Source organism: Brassica napus, chromosome C7 (genome assembly GCF_020379485.1).
Source record: "Brassica napus cultivar Da-Ae chromosome C7, Da-Ae, whole genome shotgun sequence".
Classification (NCBI taxonomy): Eukaryota; Viridiplantae; Streptophyta; class Magnoliopsida; order Brassicales; family Brassicaceae; genus Brassica; species Brassica napus.
The window spans coordinates 42,931,600-42,952,631 of NC_063450.1; the positions used below are offsets into that span (position 1 = coordinate 42,931,600).

General features: G+C 35.4%; 4 protein-coding genes across 5 annotated transcripts; 2 read left to right on the forward strand and 2 right to left on the reverse strand.

Annotated features, from left to right (window-relative positions):
- Window positions 1-681: 681 nt before the first annotated feature.
- On the forward strand, window positions 682-2,360 carry LOC106350696 (transcription factor MYB86). The gene is made up of 3 exons (XM_048761934.1): window positions 682-1,021; window positions 1,158-1,287; window positions 1,379-2,360. The coding sequence occupies exons 1-3, from the start codon at window positions 889-891 to the stop codon at window positions 2,187-2,189; spliced, it is 1,074 nt and encodes a 357-aa protein (XP_048617891.1). The 5' UTR covers window positions 682-888; the 3' UTR covers window positions 2,190-2,360.
- Window positions 2,361-11,341: 8,981 nt separating this feature from the next.
- LOC106348719 (pectin acetylesterase 10) lies at window positions 11,342-14,261 on the reverse strand. Its single transcript, XM_013788518.3, has 11 exons — window positions 13,694-14,261; window positions 13,319-13,401; window positions 13,070-13,199; window positions 12,900-12,973; window positions 12,729-12,815; window positions 12,527-12,651; window positions 12,317-12,431; window positions 12,151-12,228; window positions 11,966-12,071; window positions 11,732-11,877; window positions 11,342-11,645 (listed from the first exon to the last, which is right to left on the reverse strand). The coding sequence occupies exons 1-11, from the start codon at window positions 13,893-13,895 to the stop codon at window positions 11,538-11,540; spliced, it is 1,254 nt and encodes a 417-aa protein (XP_013643972.1). The 5' UTR covers window positions 13,896-14,261; the 3' UTR covers window positions 11,342-11,537.
- Window positions 14,262-16,190: 1,929 nt separating this feature from the next.
- LOC106348720 (flap endonuclease 1) lies at window positions 16,191-20,080 on the forward strand. Of its 2 annotated transcripts, XM_013788519.3 has the most exons (18): window positions 16,191-16,323; window positions 16,423-16,539; window positions 16,628-16,686; window positions 16,814-16,873; window positions 16,980-17,033; window positions 17,121-17,169; window positions 17,261-17,308; window positions 17,432-17,497; window positions 17,606-17,656; window positions 17,784-17,903; window positions 17,979-18,063; window positions 18,174-18,255; window positions 18,538-18,652; window positions 18,747-18,803; window positions 18,892-18,938; window positions 19,017-19,071; window positions 19,327-19,514; window positions 19,728-20,080. In XM_013788519.3, exons 1-17 carry the CDS (start codon window positions 16,312-16,314, stop codon window positions 19,504-19,506), a joined length of 1,257 nt encoding a protein of 418 aa, XP_013643973.1. In that variant the 5' UTR covers window positions 16,191-16,311; the 3' UTR covers window positions 19,507-19,514; window positions 19,728-20,080. The 2 variants fall into 2 exon arrangements, with proteins under 2 accessions (XP_013643973.1, XP_013643974.1); XM_013788520.3 differs by lacking the exon at window positions 19,327-19,514 and having other exon boundaries at window positions 16,192-16,323.
- Window positions 20,081-20,180: 100 nt separating this feature from the next.
- Window positions 20,181-20,981, reverse strand: LOC106348722 (heavy metal-associated isoprenylated plant protein 2). The gene is made up of 3 exons (XM_013788521.3): window positions 20,822-20,981; window positions 20,666-20,741; window positions 20,181-20,570 (listed from the first exon to the last, which is right to left on the reverse strand). Exons 1-3 carry the CDS (start codon window positions 20,831-20,833, stop codon window positions 20,299-20,301), a joined length of 360 nt encoding a protein of 119 aa, XP_013643975.1. The 5' UTR covers window positions 20,834-20,981; the 3' UTR covers window positions 20,181-20,298.
- Window positions 20,982-21,032: the final 51 nt, after the last annotated feature.

The following is a 21,032-nucleotide window of genomic DNA, read 5'->3' on the forward strand; positions in this document are numbered from 1 at the left end:
ATGTATAAAAAATAAATCATCATCCCTCAAACTTAGCAAATGATGATTATTCGAACTAGGATATTCTTCCTTGAACAACAGCAATTTAATCAACTATTAGAGTAGTTGCGCTTAATTAACCATCAAACTTTATACTATCTTCACTTATAATATTTATTTTTGTTTTCCCAAAACATATTTTTATAAATTTACTAATACAGGTCCAGTTTTTTTCTGCTAATATAACTCCACTTAATTCATAACAATAAGGTTATATATATATATATACTAAAGCATTTCATTATATATATACTTATAAATTTGTTGGTTTACGAAATAAATTTATAAGTATATATATTAAGGGAAGGTAGTTTTTAATATGTTGGTGTGTGTGGAAAACTATAAATCACATCCATAATAAAACGAAGGTAGTACTATTTATATAATCAAAATATGATAATGCTTCCTTTTGAATTGAAGAGAAATTTCTTGATAGTTATGTTTTTTTTAAGCCAATACATGTCTTTATCTTGTATCTATCTTTTCAGAAAATGTAATAATAATTTATGAGTTTATCTCTAAAGTATTGACCACGATTTCTTTCTATTTTGTAAAGGAATCAAATAATTTACTAGGTTTTTACTTTTTAGTTCATCTCTTGGTTTCTCTATATATTGTGGTCCCATCAAAGGTGTCAATTAATTCACCCAGCGATTATAAAACAAAAGCGTTACACCAGAAGTCGGCAATCACATTTGCTCTCAGTTTATAATAATTTCTTGATGCTTCCTCTTCAACCTTATAGAAACCTTAACAGTTCATAAAACTCTCTGTCTCTCTGCAACGTTCTATAGCTTCTTGTTTCTTCATTACTCTTATAAATCAGTTGCTACATATTTGCGTATACAAATGGGAAGACATTCTTGTTGTTATAAGCAAAAACTTAGAAAAGGCCTTTGGTCTCCTGAAGAAGATGAGAAACTTCTCAATTACATAACTAGACATGGTCATGGCTGTTGGAGTTCTGTCCCCAAACTCGCAGGTTTGGTTTCCGTCATCTCTTATTACCTTTGAAAAGCACACAATATATATATATATATATATTTTTTTTTTTTTTAAAAGGGTTTAATTTGTATATATCATTTATAATATTTTTATGCATTGGTATGATCGTATAGGTTTGCAGAGATGTGGAAAGAGTTGTAGGCTTAGGTGGATAAACTATTTGAGACCAGACTTAAAGAGAGGAGCTTTCTCACAAGAGGAAGAAAGCTTGATCATTGAGCTTCATGCTGCGTTAGGCAACAGGTTAGCGACTTTTACTTATATAGCTTTTGAATTCATAATGTAAGAGATTTTGAAATATATTAATTGTTTAAATCCATTTTGAATTGTGTAGATGGTCTCAGATCGCAACTCGGTTACCAGGAAGAACAGACAACGAGATCAAAAACTTTTGGAACTCTTGTCTTAAGAAGAAGCTGAGAAGAAAAGGCATTGATCCAACAACACATAAACCCATAATAAGCGAGCTTCAAACTCAAAACGTCATAGATCAGAAGCTGACGTCATTAAATACTTCGGAAGTGGTAAAGTCAACGGCTTCGATCAACAACCCACATGATCAGTCGATGGTCGTCTTATCCCAACCAAGTCCCTGGTGGTACCCGGCGACCGCGACCACGACTACGGCTAATCAAAACGCTGAGTTTTGCTTCAGTTCAAGTACTACCCAAACGGTTTCAGACCAGATCGTATCTTTGATCTCATCAATGTCCACGTCATCATCTCCCACACCAATGACTTCAAACTTCAATCCTATTCCAAACAACTGGGAACTCAGCTACTGTAACAACACAGTTCCATCTCAGAGCAACAGTATCTACAGTGCTTTCTTTGGTAATCATTACACAGAAGCTACCCAAATCATGAATACTAATAATAATAATATATTATTAGATCAGCAACCTCATCAAGACATGAAGTCATGGGCGCCAGAGATTCTTCATTACACAGAACATAACCAAAGCTCAGAAACTGGTTTTGAAGCAGAAGTGAAGCCAGACATTGCCAAATACTACTGGAGATCAATATCATCATCGCCATCACCAAATGAAAGCGCTGCAACATTACTACATGATGCCGATGTGGAGTTTTACGGTAAAAATCTTCAAAAACCGAATATCATGGCGTTTGATCAGAGGCTTTAGATTAGTTAACATGTGCTAGAGAGTGTATTCAGCATTTCTTCAATTTCTATTCACATTTCAAGGATCCGAGTTTACTTGATTAATATTCTGCATGTGTGTAAGTATATTTTAATGTTAAAAAAAAGTATATTTTTATATGTTTTTTGGTTGTGTAAATTCTCTACTCGTGTATTTTGTTTTTGTTTTGTTTTTTTTGTGTGCTAAGATGTAATGCCTTTTTTCTTCTTCTTATCATGACTTTGACCTAAATACAGTTTACCTTACTTTTATCTACATCTATACTAAAGTTTACTTCAGAATAGTTATATATTTTCACCAATTATAAAATAAATACCTAGAAAGTAAAGTAAACATGTCCCGGTCGAGGTGGATAGTGTTTTTTTTCTTGAAGAATAGGTTAATAGATCCTAAGCTGGAGTGGAGATTTCTTCGGAAAAGTGATTCCAGATGACAACGAGATGCATGCGTGAACAAATGAACCGAAAGACCCTTTTTATTTTTGTTATTAAACATAGCATCAAATAAATATTCAGTTTTGGTTATATTATTTTTATTACAAGTATACGGATCGATCATTTAGTATTTCAAGAAATTACGGATAAGTATTGAAGTTAATATAAAAACTGACTTGAAATAAATAAAGATTAGTTACACTACAAGAGCTAAAATATGCTTTTTGTGAAAGTAGGAAATTAAATACCTCGGAATTTTTATAAGAAGTTCATGCAATTTATTTTAATTATATTAAAAAATTTGGTTAAAAAATGTGGTTTTACCTTTTCGACAAAAATCCAAACATTGTAAACAGTTTCTCTCAACCAAGAATTGAATCTGAGTGGGAGTGCCTACAAGACAAAAAAAACATTATAAATAGTCCATTCCCGAATAGTCATTTCTTAGTCATATTTTTATATATATATCAAATTTAATATAAATATATATATATATATATATATATATATATATATATATAAATTGATATATATATAAAAGATACAAGTAAAGTTGTTTGGGTTGAAAACGATCATTTAGCCAATGGGACAATTATGAGCGAGAATCTGTGATGAATGGGACAATTCATCTTGGAATGGAAGTCCATCGTTGTCTCCTTAAGAGAGATGTGTGCTTCGCTTGTGAACAGTTCCCACACTCGTTGTTTTTTACTACTTAGACGTCGATTTCCACAGTTTTGAATTGACTTGTGAAAATTGAAAGAATGTAATATATATTTCATCAGTTTAAGTAAAATGAGTAGAGATCATGTAAAAGACCTATCTGTGAGTTCAGAGTTTATGTCATTATGTGCATGAAAGAATAGACTAAGTTAAAGCAAAAAAAAAAAAAAGAATAGACTAAGTTGCATGTTCTTGTTTCTTGGATCTTAACTAATTAATTTAACTGAAAATATTTTTCATCAGAAACGATATTACAGTCATATTTTTGTTTCTGTGATCGTCACTCATCGATCAGTTTATTAAAAAAATGTTGATATTTCTGCAACTGATTAAAGGTTTTTCACAAGTCTCAAACTCTCAAATTCTAAGAAATTGTCATAAGCAATTACTAGTTTACAAATTAGTCTACATTTCGATTTATATGATCATCATTTACCCCAAAAAAACAGAAGCCATGCGCGTATAAGAATGACCCTTGTCTTTGTAAGGTGTTGAAATACGAAATTCGAAGGTGTGTACTCTTCTGACAATATCCCAATATAATTCACACGAGGGCAGCTTTTGAGTTGGTGTATTTTTTTAATGGTGCACAAAAAGTCATATAGTTGCAGAATAAGGGACCCTTGTTGCTTAGATAGTGTTGATAAAACTGGAAAAGCCATGCAAGAGATAAGTAGAGCAATCAAATTTTTTTGGTGTAAAGAGCAATCAAATTTTAATTTTAAAAGAAAAACAAATATAGATTTAAGATTTTGTTATTAGTCAAGGACAAATAAGTTTAACGCAATCTAACTTGTCAGAATTAGTAGAGCAATGTAATATGTGCATGGTAATTTGAAATGCTTTATTATTCAAAAAAAAATTTGAAATGCTTTAGCGTTTATATGGTGATATGATGGTCATGATCATGGACTTTACTGGATATATGAGTATCGAGCCTGATTAAAATGATGTGACTCTGTGAGCAATTATATAGTTTTCCGTCAGCCAAAATCAAAAGAAGAGATGAAAATGACTTGCATATATTGTCGGCTATTATTAGATGGACAGACGCCTATATGGCTTCTCTCTGTCTGATACCTATATTTTCGGTCCGACCCTTTAATTTTTCAAGTTTATGATGCTATCTTTTAATTCTAATTCGTTGATGATTATTTCTTTCTTAATTGATATATTGAGCAATTATCGTAGATATATTCACTGAGTAAAACTCATTACCGTGTTAATAGAATTACATAATGTATCAACCAATATCATGGGGACATTATCATTTGATAGTAATTTATATATTTCATATTTATTTATTGAAAGAGACAACCCGATGTTATACAAAGCCAAGAATGACTACTAGTTTAATATTTCCGCCAAAGTTGAATGTTGAATGAGAATATAAATACAAAGGATCCTCTAGAATTTTCAAAAAAAACAAACAAACGTTTACGAGTTGATCATTTGTATTTTGAAGACTAATAGAAAGGCATTTTTTATCCTTACACCTCATAATTTGCATGTGAGCCAAAATAATTGAGGCCTACTTTAATCATAACTTTCATATCTATATTACAATCACAAAGTATCACATTTGTATTGAGATAGTTAATTAATTTAACGGTTTAGTCTATCCAGATTACTTTGGTTTAAGTTTTCTTTAGCTTAACTATTGTATATACAGGTAAAGTGACAGTACATTGATGTATTAACGAAGATAACAAACTTTTCATCATTTTCTTCCTCGAGATACTTTCTTATTTGAGCTCATCATCTTTGATCTTCTTCTCTGGATGATTGTGATTGAATCAGTTTCAATATGGTATCAGAGCTTTCCATTTGATTTTCCGCTTCGATTCGATCCAATATGAGCTTTCCGCTTTCCCGATTCTCGAGTCTTTTCAATTTTCTCTTAGTCGCGATTCTAGATTTTCTTGTTCAGCTCGTATTCTGTTACTTCTTTTTGGTTCTCCAGATCTCCAATTGATAGATCTGTATCTTCGCTTCTTGGATCAACATGAGTACTACGACGACTCCACATTCCAAGAATCCGACTCCGTCTCTTTTCGCAACGGATCAGTATGATAATCCGTTTCATCTTCATTGCAACGATCATGCTAGTCTTGCTCTTGTGACTGATCGATTGACGACAACTTCAGACTTTCATTCTTGGCGCCGAATATGGCTCTCGACGTCCGTAATAAGCGGGGGTTCATCAATGGTATTATCCCTAAACCTTCCTTGACTCATCGTGGCTATGGTGCTTGGTCTCGTTGCAACGATATGGTTGCAACATGGCTTATGAACTCTGTATCCAAGAAGATTGGGCAGAGTCTCTTGTTCATTTCAACTGTTGAGGGTATCTGGAACAATTTGCTAGCTAGATTGAAGCAAGATGATGCGCCTAGGGTCTATGATATTGAGAAAAGACTTAGAAAGATTGAGCAAGGTTCAATGGATGTTTCGACGTATTATATAGAGTTAGTTACTTTGTGGGAAGAACATCGCAATTATGTAGACTTGTCTGTGTGTACTTGTGGCAAGTGTGAGTGTGATGCAGCTCGTTTATGGGAGAAGTTGCAGCATCGCAGTCGTGTTACTAAATTTTTGATGGGGTTAAATGAATCGTTTGAGCACACAAGACGCCATATCCTGATGCTCAAACCGATTCCCACCATTGAAGAAGCCTTCAATATAGTAACACAAGATGAACGCCAGAGATTGATCAAAGCTCCTTCTGTGATTAATCGGGTTGCCTTTCGGACTACGACTGTGTCTCAGGCTCCTGATGTAACTTCTTCTCAGATGTTAACAAATGAGGCGTATATTGCAGCTTACAACACATTCAAGAATGCACAGAAGCCAGTTTGTACTCATTGTGGAAAAATTGCTCATACAATACAGAAATGCTTCAAGTTTCATGGGTTTTTACCAGGATATAAGACCAACTATTCATACAAATCACGCGTACAACAAACTTCGTCTCAGGCTAAATTGCAGCAGTCTCAACCGAGTTTTTCTCAGGCTGCTACTGCAACTGCGAATGTGTATTCTGATGTGGCTACCTCTCATGTTTCTCAAACTCCTTCAGTCACGAGGTGGGGCAGTACTCTCAATTTGCAGAGTTTCACGCCACAACAAATACAACATTTGATTTCTCAGTTTAATACCCAAGTTCGAGTTCCAGAGACTCACACTCCTTTCTCACAAGCTTCTAGCTCTATGATCACAAAAGATGGTTTCATGGCTCCTCAGTCAACTTCTGGTACATTCTCTTTTCCCTCAACTAGCCTTACATATCATAATCAAAACCTTCATTTTAAAAACATTGCCTTTCCATTCTTCATTCTTTTCTATCCCCTGGTGATTGGATTATAGATAGTGAAGCTTCAAGTCATGTATGTTCTGACTTAGCTTTATTTTCAGAGGTTATTTTTGTGTCTAGTATTAATGTCACCTTGCCTAATGGTCTTCAAGTTCTCATACAACATACTGGTTCTATTCGCATTAATGATTCATTAACTTTGATTAATGTTTTTCATGTTCCGGATTTTCATCTTAACCTGATAAGTGTTAGTTGCTTGGTTAAAGATCATTTCTGTGCCAGCTCATTTCTTCCCAAATGGTTGTTTGATTCATGAACTTTCTCGGGGCTTGATGATTGGGAGGGGTAGACTTTACAATAACCTGTACATCCTTGAGCATACATCGCATACACCTTCGTCTTCTACACATACAAATTTGTTTTGTGGCTCATTGCTTGATGATGGATCTTTGTGGCACCAGCGCTTAGGTCATTCGTCTGCAATAGTTCAACATAAACTTAGTTCTTTTTCTTCTGTTATAAAGTCATTGTCTTCTACATATAAGCATTGTACTATTTGCTCTCTTGTAAAACAGAAACGCTTAGCTTACATTTCACATAATAATCTTTCTTTGAAACCATTTGATTTGGTTCACATGGATATTTGGGGTCCTTTCAATGTTGAATCTATAGAAGGTTTCAAATATTTTTGTAACTCTTGTTGATGAATGTAGTCGTGTAACATGGGTTTATCTTTTTTTTTTTAAAAGTGATGTTTCTCGTATCTTTCCTTCGTTTATTCAAATGGTTCAGACGCAGTATAATTCTAAAATCAAAACTATTCGTTCAGATAATGCACCCGAATTAGCATTTTCTGCATTACTTAAAGAACATGGAATGCTTCATAAATTCTCTTGTGCATACACTTCCCAACAAAACTCGATTGTTGAACGCAAACATCAACATATACTCAACGTTGCTAGGTCTCTTTTGTTCCAATCTAATATTCCTCTTGCCTATTGGAGTGATTGCATTGTCACAACTGTTTTCTTGATTAATCGATTACCATCACCTTTACTTGAGGTCAAATCACCATATGAGTTGCTGACTTGTAAAACTCCTGATTATAGATTACTAAAGAGTTTTGGTTGTTTGTGCTTTGTTTCTACAAATGTTCATGAGCGCAACAAGTTTTCTCCAAGATCAAAAACATGCATTTTTCTTGGATATCATGCGGGTTACAAAGGCTATAAGGTGTTAGACTTGGAATCACATTCAATATCAATCTCTCGCAATGTGGTTTTTCATGAAAGAGAGTTCCCTTTTAAGGTCAGTGAACATCTTTCTAGTGTAGTTAATATGTTTTCCAAAACAATTTTGCCTCTGCTTCCTCCATTACATTTTGTTGAGACTATGCATTTATTTTCTGATGCATCTGTTCCATTGACATCATCTGCATATGTTCATCCTGCTACATCTGCATCTCATGCTAGCACTTCGACTAGTACTACTCATACCACTGATAGTACTACAAATGTAGAATTATCTTTTGATAATAATGCTAGGCCAAAACGACATACTAAAGCTCCGCCTTATCTATCTGAATATCACTGTTCTCTTGTCCCTTTTTCATCTTTTTCAGACCTTGAGTTGGCTCATCCCTTTACAACCCCATACCATATATCCTCTGTTATTTCATACGAAGCCTTTAACCCAATTTTTCAAGTTTCTACTATCTCTTACACTTTAGAAACCGAACCAAAGAACTTTCAACAAGCTATGAAATCTGATAAATGGGATGGGGGTGTGAATGTGGAGTTTGATCCTCTTGAGAAAAACAGAACTTGGGATGTTGAATCTCTACCTCCGGGTAAAAACGTGGTGGGTTGCAAGTGGATTTTCACCATAAAATACAATGATGATGGCACTGTAGAGCGTTATAAAGCTCGTCTGGTCGCTCAGGGGTTCACACAACAAGAGGGAATCGATTACATGGATACGTTTTCCCCAGTTGCAAAATTAACAAGTGTGAAACTTCTCTTGAGTTTAGCAGCCGCTAAGAGATGGAGCTTAACACAAATGGATGTCTCAAATGCTTTTTTGCATGGAGATCTTGAAGAGGAGATTTTTATGAGGTACACTCCACCTCCTGGTGTTACATTGCCTCCTAACCCTATGTGTCGACTTCTTAAATCGATCTATGGCTTGAAACAAGCTTCTAGACAGTGGTACATGCGTTTCTCTTATGTTCTTTTGGGAGCTAATTTTGTTCAATCTCCTGTAGACAACATCTTGTTGTGCTTGTTTACGTGGATGATATACTCATTACTAGTAATGATCCCGTTGCTGTTGATACATTGAAGGCTCTGCTCCAATCCGCTTTCAAGATTAAAGATCTTGGACCAGCACGGTTCTTCCTTGACTTGGAGATCGCCCGTTCTACTGCTGGTATCTCTGTGAGCCAGCGGAAATACGCTTTAAACCTCTTGGAAGATTCTGGTTTATTGGGGTGTAAGCTGAGTAGTATACCTATGGATCCTAACCTTCATCTTACAAAGGATCTAGGTACTGCTTTGCCTCAACCAAAGGTGTATAGTGAGCTTATTGGTCGTCTACTTTACCTCACCATAACACGACCTGATATCACTTTTGTCGTCCATCAACTCAGTCTTCAGGCAGCGCATAAAGTTCTACGTTACATCAAGACTAATCATGGTCAAGGGTTGATGTATTCTTCTGAGAATGAGATGTGCCTCAATGCGTTTGCTTATGCGGATTGGGCTGCGTGCAAAGATACTCGTCGCTCTGTGACTGGATTTTGCGTTTATCTTGGAAACTCATTGGTGTCTTGGATGTCTAAGAAGCAATCTGTGGTGAGTCGAAGTAGTACAAAGGCTGAATACAGAAGCTTGGCGTTGGTGACTTGTGAACTCATTTGGTTACAACAATTGCTCAAGGACTTACATGTCCACTGACTTGCATTGTGAAACTGTTTTGTGATAACAAGTCAGCGATTCACATAGCGACGAATCCTGTCTTCCACTAACGAACCAAGCACATTGACATAGACTGTTATACTGTACGTGATCAGATTAAAGCTGGGAAGTTGAAGGCGCTCCATGTTTCTTTAGGCAATCAGCTCGCTGATATTCTCACGAAGCCTTTACATCATGGACCATTTCAGTCTATGCTTGGTCGTCTATCTTTGTCAAGCCTTTATCTTCCTGATGATACGAAGCTAAAGACTTGAGGGGGGGGGGGTATATTGAGATAGTTAATAAATTTACCGGTTTAGTCTATCTAGATTATTTTGGTTTAAGTTTCCCTTAACCATTGTATATATATATATAAAGTGAGAGTACATTGATATATTAACGAAGATAACAAAATTTTCATCATCTTCTTCCTCGAGATATTTTCTTTGTTTGAGTTCATCATCTTTTATCTTATTCTCTGGATGGCTGTGATTGAATCGGTTTCAATAATTTGATCTATTGTTTTGTTCGTTCGGTTTTTGTTTAATAAAAAAGGTCATTGTTTTTTTAAGTTTCTCAACTTGTATTTAAAATAAAAGAGCATGATGTATGTATAGCATATATATGTGTGTATGGTGCCTTTTGTATCAGATCTTCCGAAATGATCGTTGTCGTTTCATATGGAGATAACGATAACGTAAGAAAAAAACTAGCTTATTTCATAAAGACAACGATGTGGGGGAGGGGGAGGGGGGAGGGGGAGGGGGGAGGGGGGGGGGGGGTGTGTCAAGGCAATAAAGTTGCATTATCAACCAGTCAAGAGAACTTAATATTTAAAACGTGAGACTACTATTCTATGTATAATAAAATGATTGACATACATATCCTGAGAAAAAATGATCAATGATCCAGCTAATTTTTTCTTTCTAAAACTTAGTAACATAAAGTTCTACGTATTTTTTTGGTTGCAGTAGAATAACCAAAATTTATCTTTGTGTTGGTCCTTTTATCCGTTTAGCTCCTTCTAAGTATAGGCCTTATATATGGAAAATTGTTTGTATGGGCTTTGACATTCGCATTTTTGTCTAACCCAATTGGGTCGGAATTGTGGTTAATTGTGGTTATAAACCCTTCTGAGTTTTCTGAACTAAATTGAAGTTTTTGGTTCAATTGTAGGTTGTGAATTGATTAGTAACTTTACAAAACTAATTTGGTTGCCGGTTATATAATCTAATTTTAGTTTGTTTTTCTTCTATACATATCATACTGATTTATACTAAATAATTCAAGCAGAAAATCGAACTAACCAGATTTAGCCAATATGCAAATTTGAAACATAAAACCAAAAACCCCAGTTCATTGGACAACAAATTATAAAAACTCAACTAACCAAAACCAAATGTAACCAACATTTTGTTTCGTTTATTTCGATAGTACTTTTTTTTTTCAGCATTTCGATAGAACTTAAACATTTCAAATTTACCGGAAACTAAATCAAAACTTCATTTTAATGTCCGGGTCTAAGATTAATAGAACCATGTTAATCTTAATAAAAATTCGATAATTTGGAGGCGATGCGACCAATGTATAATATTTTACAAAAATTAATGGGCTGATACAAATGTTTCTCCCGCATGTATCTGGAACCGGCCTTGCTAACCGAAACCACATGCCTATTCTAACCAAAACCCCATTGCCTAGTCAGAACCATTGATGTAAAAGGAAAATCCTTCATAATATTTCAATCTAGTTAAGAAAAGAGGAAAACTTTTTTTTCCCAATGAAGAACTGGTACGTAGGAAAGGATACAACTCAAGAAGAAACATAAAAGAAATGAAACTTTTTTCTTTTCACTTTAACTTCGTTTATATGAAGAAAAAAATTAGAAGATCATTCATTCATTCATTCATCTGAAGACAAGATTGTGGCAGCTCCTGTCACACGGGTACGGACAATCTATCAGCTTCACTTCTGCTCTATCAAAATACCAATCTCCAACAGCTATCGCCACCGCCTACACGCAGTTTCAAAAAACGTTTATCAATTCAATTATTATTACAACAAAAAAAACGTAGTGAGAGCCCATGAAGTGCTGCTAACCTTTTTGTGGATAACAGGAGAATCATCAGCGAACCAAGTGTCTTGCCTTTCGGTTTGGCAATGAGCAAAACATGAGTTTATAAACAACCCATTCTTTCTTGACTTTGAGAATCCTGTTACGGCTCTCAACATTTGATTTCTAAACCCTGTTGTTAAAGTACAAACATAAGACTGGTCAGGTCACTTCATTTTCATTTAAAAGAAGAAATGTATTTTTTTTTAAATGATTAGAACCTTGCAAGAACCGGAGCTGTGCTGCATTGCATCTTCCATGGTTTAATCTGCATTCATGCCAATACCCATGAGGGTCTGCACTTGTTGGAGCTATACTGCTTTGAATCTGTTTAAAAACAAATCAGTCTCAGTTAGCATTAAACATATGAGTTTCAATCTTGAAGATGAAGAAAAAGAAACGTTACCTGCCAAATATCATATGCTGCATTGACAATAAAAAGAGGAGTTTTCATCTGACTGATCAAGTTTTGAGGGAAGAAACACTGTCACATCAAATAATACAATAGTTTACGAGTTTGCGCTTATAATACAAAAAGAGAAGTGATTAGACTAGAGGAGGAAGAGTTATACAGAAGTTGGGTTGAGATGGTTAGTGCACATATGTGGCAGATTGTTCCTCACTCCCTGCAACTGCACAACGCCGTTATATAACTTCCTGATGGTGTGGCCACCGGACACATCAGGTCTTTTAACCACAGAAAAAAAAAAACAAGCGGTTTAATATGGAATACAAAGCTGACTTTGTGGAGAAGAATAAAAGATTCATGAGGATTAACTTACGTGTCTAAGAACAAGCCAGCATCGCTTAAGCACTTGATTCTGGTAGATCCTGGAAACAAGTTTCTGAACTCGTCACAGCGTAAGATCACTGCTAAACCACCAGCAGAGCATCCAGATAGAAGTGCCTGAAGAGTAGTAACAAGAATGTTTGATCAATGTAAAGACTATAGAGGAGCAAAGGATGTACAAAGTGAAAACGTACCTGTTTGGCGTATCGCATTCCCTTGGCTTTCAAATCGTCCATTGCTGCTCTCCATATCCGTTCCCCTCTAAACTGAAGCCGTGCAGCCTGCAAAAAAAAAAAGATTTTAAATGTTAAAAATGAAATGTACTGATCTCTCTAAGACAAAGTTCAATGTTTCTTGAAACAAACCTTGTTCTGACTATCACCACTAAAAGAACCACCATCACAGTAACGAAGCTTGACTCTATTCCAGTTGAAAAAATCTGAATGAACATTACCAAAAAAAAAAGGTTAGAAAAAAACAAATAGTGCTAGTTGTTTCTTCACTAAAGACAAAAAAAAAAAGAAAAGAAAGAGACCTGGATTTTGTTGAGCTTTGTCGCTAAGTATTCCTGTAAACTGAATCTGTTTCTCCATGTAGTTAGAGGAACCACGACGACTCTTCTTTCGGTATACACAGTTCCTTATGTTGTCACACCATCCTCCTCCCTTTTTCCACACATTTTCAATTTCCAACACACACATATCAAACTTTTTGAAACTTAAAAAGAGACTTAAAAAGGACAAAAGTTTATCTAAATGTACAAACAAAATATTTATTTGCTAACCTCTAGTTGAATAAGCCAGCTATTTGCTCCGGATCCATGTCCACGATGTAAGTGATATCCAGGCAATGTTCCATCCAAACATACTGTATTTATACACACACAAACAAAGATTTCAGATCATAGGTTCAAAACACTCTTCTGTTTGTAACTTTATGTTTCTAAGATGCACATACACAATGTGTCTCTCACGTTCCAAGATCAGAAACCAAGTTACTGTAAAATTTATCTTAGATACATGAGTGCATCTGTATTTAATTTATGTAATATAAAACTCTGATTAAAAAAAAAAAGAAACTCTGATTAAATCTGAGAATGCCATTGGACTAAATATATGATAAACAAAATGAATTGAAGTAAAGCAGAGAGAGAGAATACCAGCTCCTTTGGCGCCAGCTCCTCTGATAAGTGTGAGGCCAACCATTAATGGGTTGAAGTTGGAGCTAGATTTGGAGAAACCATACTCTAATTCCTCAATGCGATCTAGTTCAGTGACATTGAACTCTAGATACTCATTTGCCTCAGTCCCTAGAACCAGTCCTGTCACCACAACAACCCCTAACAAGAAAAGCTTACTCATGTCTCTTACTCTTTTCTTTACAAGAGTCGCAAATGCTTATACAATAAAAAAGAAGTTCAGACAAATGCAAGAACTTGCATGTGTTAGTGAAAGAGTAGATCTCCGTTTCAGCTTATAGAGAGTAAGAAGAAGAAAGAGACAGAGCAGAACAGAACAGAAGAGTGGAGAAGTCAGTGAAGAAGACTGATTTAAAAAAATAGTACAAGAAAACATTTAATGGCTGGATTCACGTTTGGAATCTTCATTACCTTGGTTTTCTTAATTAATTGCTTATATTAATCAAAAATTTATAAAATAATAATCATATTTTTTGCACAAAGTATTAAGACAGGAAGACCATCTTTTTGTTTACTATATGTTGGTTCATACTTGAAAACATCAAAAATAACATGAAACCATATAAGATAAGTAGGCTTAATTACTTTAATTTGATGGTATTATTTTCTAAATCACGCGTTGGATGTAGATGACTTTTTTCCTTCACACCTACCTGTCTGTCTATCTTAATGATTCTCAAGAAGCACTACATAATCATGAGCGATAATTACGGAATTGGTAATCATGTAACGCCCGCCGTTAACTCATTTATATTTTTGAAAACATTCTTTAAAATTTCAAACATACTATTATTGTTTTGATTGAGTCTGAAGTAACCAAGGATGTCAAATTAATACACACTAACCCTATTTTGTCAAAGAGTGGCACATTATTTTCTCTACCTCAAAATATCCTTCACATGAAAACAGATCTCTTTACTGGAAATTTTTAATTATTGTAGGCCAAAATAAAGCCAAAACTCTTTGACTAACCAAGAATGCATAATTTATGGGTGAAAAACATAATGATAATGATAAATGTCTTATTGTATAATCGATTTGAAACTATATGGATGAGAGAGAACGAGAAAGAAAGTGGTGGGGCGATTTATAAATCCGATGCACATGTTACGCCATTACAAAACAAACACCCCCAGACGCTACGGTGCTATCTTCCACTCAACTCTGTTTCTTTTTATTTTTGTAAGAAGGACCTTTGTTTTAATTTTATTTGCGTATGAGCCCAATCTTTGGGATTTTGTCACATTTCCACCTTCATTTAGAAATTATAACTCCTTTCTTTCTTTCTTGGTTTTAATAGTTTTTAACTTTTAATCCTTATATATTGTTCATTTTCACACGATTTTGTGTGTTTTTGATTTGTTACATATCTGCCTCTAACCAAGTAAATCTCTATTTGTGTAACAATACTATTTTTTTTTTTGAAAGGATGTTAAATTTATTCAAATAAAAAAAGACCTTTGTACAACATGTGCGACTTGTTTTGAGTTTTTTTAAAGACTAATGAAAATATAAAGATTTAAAGTTAAACATGATATTTAGTTAAAGTTTGAGGATTTAATTGTGAACTTTGGTGTATGAATTGAAGGGCACCGTTATCCCCTTGTATTTTTCTGTGGGGCGTAATTAATATGTAACGTTTCTCCATAAAATCTTGTCGGTGTGAGGTTAGGGAGTAAATATAATTTAACTGATCACGTACCACCACCGTTTCTGATACAAATGCTATGCACAATGATTATATATTGGATCTCGATAAAATCTTGTCGGTGTGAGGTTAGGGAGTAAATATAATTTAACTGATCACGTACCACCAGCGTTTCTGATACAAATGCTATGCACAATGATTATATATTGGCTCTCGATGAAAGATCACGTAGCATCACCGTTGCGTTCTTTGGTTTTTACCCTCTGCCCCATACGATTCCCATGCACGAATAATGAAACGTCCCGCATTTTTATAGATTATTATTTTGGCAACTCGAGTACATTTTTCGTTTGCTCTATCTTCCCATACATATATTTGGCTTCTAAGTTTTAACTTTTAACTAAAATTTTTTTTTAACTAAAATATCTTCACATGAAGACGGATCTTTAATTCAAATATTTACACTAAGAAATTCAAGGTTTATTAAGTTAACAGAATTTCTAAATCCAAATAGAACTATCAGTATCAGACACAGATTTTATAAAACAATTTGATGTAATGAACTTTCATTGAACAAACATAATTATTAATTATAAAAATTTAATAATTTTAAGAGTATAAATTTTAAAATTAAATAATATCAAAGTTGAATTTGTACATCCTCCAAAATAAGTCAAACTAACCGAACCAGCAATTGAAAGCTGAATGAAACCAATCTGCACCGAACCAAAAAGAAGAAACTAACCTACGAATAAAGCCCATGGGCCTATTTACTCGACGAGGTCATTTATGTTAACAGGCCCAACAATATCAACCCTCATAAAGCTAACCAGTGACTAGTAGATTGAGCCCACACGTGTTGAGGAGGCGGGAAAACAAAGCTCATCGGCGCCGGAGAAACCTTTCGCTCGCTAATTCGCTGCCATCGCCAATGGGTATCAAGGTCTGATGGGTTTACTACTATGAATCGAAAGATTAACCTCAAAGTTTCAATTTTTAATTTGCGAATTCGATCTAAAATGTTTAATCTTTTTTTTTTTAGGGTTTAACGAAGCTTTTAGCCGACAATGCGCCTAGCGCCATGAAAGAGCAGAAGTTCGAGAGCTACTTCGGTCGGAAAATAGCTGTTGATGCAAGCATGAGCATTTACCAGTTCCTTGTTCGTTCCTGTCTTTCTTTATTTCGCACTAAAATCACTTAAAGATAGTACCTTTCTGTAGTTAATGTGATTCCTGTAATGAGTGCAGATTGTGGTGGGGAGAGCTGGGACTGAGATGCTCACCAACGAAGCTGGTGAAGTCACTAGGTTTTGCAATTATAACCCTTACTGTTTCCACATTTGTAGTCTTTATGAATCTTTCCTGTCTAATGTTACTTTCTTAGCACTTGTTTATTAAGTGTTGATTTCGTGTCTCTGTTTTTGGTGCTTGTAGCCATTTGCAAGGGATGTTTAATCGAACCATTCGTCTTCTCGAAGCTGGAATTAAGCCTGTGTAAACCTTCTTCTCCCTCACATTCTCTTTTTTACTTTCTTCTGTGTGTAGTACCGCTGGGTTTGGCTTTGACTAATACTAAATGAGATCTAAATGTTTGCTACAGGTATGTTTTTGATGGAAAGCCCCCGGAGTTAAAGAGACAAGAACTAGCCAAACGGTATCTGTTCCTATCAAATTTGATGTTTACATGAGTTTTTAAACAACTGTTCATTATGGTTTATTATCCATTCTACTCTTGATTCAGTTACTCCAAGAGAGCCGATGCAACTGCAGATTTGAGTGGTGCAATTGAGGTTTGTCACTCTTACTTCCTTTTGAGTTTCTTGTCTAGCTTTATTTTACTATCGAAAGAGCGTAACTTTAGAAGCTATTTAACGCTGGCAGGCAGGAAACAAGGAGGACATTGAGAAGTACAGCAAACGAACTGTGAAGGTATTCTATTCTTTTTCTATCTTTGAATCGTTAGATTCCTCTCTCTAATATCATCCAATTCAAAGCAACTGAATCTAGTACTCTTATAAATAAATAATACATCTATAACATGTCTCTCTCCAGGTGACAAAGCAACACAATGACGACTGCAAAAGACTCTTGAAACTCATGGGGGTCCCCGTCGTTGAGGTACTTATGTGCAGAAGCCCCAGAGCATAAATCTCTGCTATTAATTATGTTAATAATTTAAATAGCTAAAGTTTCGAACGAGAGACTGATGCCTTTTTATCCACACAGGCCACTTCCGAGGCAGAAGCGCAATGTGCTGCACTTTGCAAAGCAGGAAAGGTCTGTATTGTTTCCTCCGTTCTCATTTCAGGTGTTTTACTGACAGTTAAGAGTGACCAGTGTCTAAGTGGAGCTTTTACAAGGCATCAGCTGAAGTGTTTTCTTATGATTGCTTCTATCTGTTTAGGTGTATGGTGTGGCTTCTGAAGATATGGACTCCTTAACTTTTGGAGCTCCTAAGTTTCTTCGCCACCTGATGGATCCCAGCTCCAGAAAGATCCCTGTCATGGAATTTGACGTTGCCAAGGTTTCCCCCTCACTCATTATCCTTTCTTCTGTTTGTTAAATGAGATAATTCCTGAACCTTGTGGTCTTGTTTCAGATTTTAGAAGAGCTTCAACTTACCATGGATCAGTTTATCGATTTGTGCATATTGTCAGGATGTGACTATTGTGACAGCATCCGTGGTATGTAGAGATTTTTATTAGCTCTTTACATCTTTCAATTCAATTATGTTTTTTTTCCTCTGTTAAAAGTAGAACGCAGGTTGGGACCTAATATGTATTTTGTACCTCAGGTATCGGAGGGCAGACTGCCTTAAAGCTCATTCGCCAGCATGGATCTATTGAGACTATTCTCGAAAATATAAACAAAGAAAGGTTTGACTCTGTTAAACTATCAAATAGTACTTTGATTTCGTGACGACATATGAGATTTATGATATAAGAGTTCATACCAACTAATATAAGTGAAGGTTATAACACTCTTATTTAGTCTAGTTGGTTGCAGTTCGCCTGTGTCTTATGCTGAAAACAGTTGTAGTCTATTATAAATTAATCCTTCCTGTCACCTTTGTTGAATTCTTACATTTAAACCTGTTGTTCCAAGAAACAATAGCCATAGAGTGTTAAAAATATTATCATTTGGTATCTTAAAAACAGGTATCAGATACCCGAGGAATGGCCATATAATGAAGCTCGTAAACTTTTTAAAGAACCCGATGTCTTAACTGATGAAGAGCAGCTTGATATCAAGTGGACTTCTCCAGATGAAGAGGTAGAAACCTAGTTTCCCCCTTTTCTGCACTACATATTCTTTAAATCTATTCAGGACATTTTCTTAGTTACCTCTTGTTCTTCTCCTTTGCCAGGGAATAGTTCAGTTTTTGGTGAATGAAAATGGATTCAACATAGATAGGGTAACCAAGGTATGTGACCCTACTTTGTTCCGTGTTTCCATATATGCGCAATCATTCATTCTGCCAAGTTATCATGGATGATCTGATTCTTGTATAGGCTGTCGAGAAAATCAAATCTGCAAAGAACAAGTCATCCCAGGGAAGGTTTGCATCTTTCGAACAAATTAGTGATAATTGAAGCTTGTCCCTCTCCTTCCACTCATTTCTTTCTACGCTTCACAGGTTGGAGTCATTTTTCAAGCCAATCGCTAGCTCATCCGTGCCTGCTAAAAGAAAGGTTTGTCTCTTATAATTTTTATATATGGTTGAACCCATTAGTTCTTAAGCTCCTTCTCTTCTACTTGTACTCCCTGGCTGCATCTTGTGATTATGAATCCATCGTGTCCATGTTCATTTGCTAGCTGCCACAAACTCTTAACACATGTCCACAAGTGGATTGATTTATATAATATACGTGGGTTTTACACACTTTAGGGAAACTTTATATGCATAGTTGGTCTCTGAGGTGATTCCTCAATATACTGGATCACAGGGTACCAAATGCTTACTCCGGCAGTATAAACCAGCTATCAGCAATAAAATGTCCTCTGTGCATGCTTTTGGATGTAACACCTCCTCCAATAACATTGTTAGCCTTAGGCTGTTCCCTCTAATCCCGGGTTCCAACCTCTCTGTTCAAATGGCTGGAGCTGGCATATGCACAAGATTCTAAATATCATGGTGAACATTTAAAATCAGTTTGCCATATTTTTTGTAGTTCTATTTAGCTATATGATTGATAGGCATACTGCTTTGAGCTTGAAGCCACCTTATATAGACTAAAAGCCTCCCATTCTTAAGATTCCTGTGATCAGTAAAGCACTCTAGTTTGTGTTTCACATGTTCCTACATCGGATCATTTGGTACTAACGAACGGTCTTTACTTGGTAATAGGAAATCCCTGAGAGTAACGCTAAAGGAGCAGCAAATAAGAAAACTAAGGGAGGTGGTGGGAGGAAGAAGAAGTAAATCACCGTCCAAGTTGTAACAAAATTGTATAAGTTAGTTCGTTTTCCGCTGCAAAGATCTGGGGGGAGAAGATCAATAAACAGTGATTGTTATTCCTAGGTCTAAGTGGTCTGTTTGCTTCTTTGCTTTTCTCTGTTTCAGTAATCATTGTTAGACTCTGCTTTCGCAGTGGTAGAAAACCCAGTCAGGTTTGGACTTCATTTGCATCTTTATGGTTTATGTGAAGTTATCAACTTATGATCATGAGTTGTAAAAAGCTTGTGATATTCTCTTACTAATATTAGAGCTCGATGTGATGTAAAAGCAAGGCTCCATGTTAAACTATGGCTTATGATCTTATCTAATGATATTAAGAGTTGGGTCAGAAAGATGGAGAGGTGCCAATATAACAAAGATTCATCATAAAGATATATGAAACATGATAACACAAAGTTCTGTCTTGGCTACAAACTGAAGGATTTTTACATGAAGGCTAAAGAGATGGAAAGAGGAGGATTCAAACAATGGTGCAGCCGCTTCCGTTACTATAGGTACTAACTGTTACCATGTCACAGTTGTTGTAGTAGTATGGAGGGCAATACGGAGGGCAAGGCTTACAACATACTGGCTTCGGTTCTGTTTTTTTCTCTGGAGGTTTTGGTGGTCCAATGTTGACTACTACTGGTTTCTGTTTGATCTTCCTTAGCTTTTCTGCAACGCAGATTGGATCCATCGTGCCAACCACCGTCAGCAAGCTCTTCTCTTCATCCAGTACAACCTGATTCACACCTGCATTCAAATCTCTTAATCTTTTAGCTTTTCAACAAACCTTATATATCTGCGGATTTGGTAACATGTTTTTTTATAATAATAAAAATGCATACCTTCTATCTCTGCAACAGCTTGCATGATTGCATTTTTGCATTTCCCGCAGTTGATGTCCACTTTCATCTCAACTTTCTGCTCAAAACCGTTGTGTCATGAGAAGAAAAAAAAATACAAATATCTTTTTCGTATTAGTACTATGAGCATGTTCTTACCTTGACCACCATGGTTGAGGTTTACTGGGAAGAATATGTATTATTATGGAATCTAGAAATGAATAGAGGAGAGAAAAGGTAGAAACATATAAAGAGAGAGAGAGAGAGATGGATGAAGCAGAAGCAGAAGCAGAAGCAGTTAGAGTTTTGTCTCTAATTGTTCTCATTTCTCACCATCTTCCTTTTTAATATAAGAATCGTCTTTGTAACA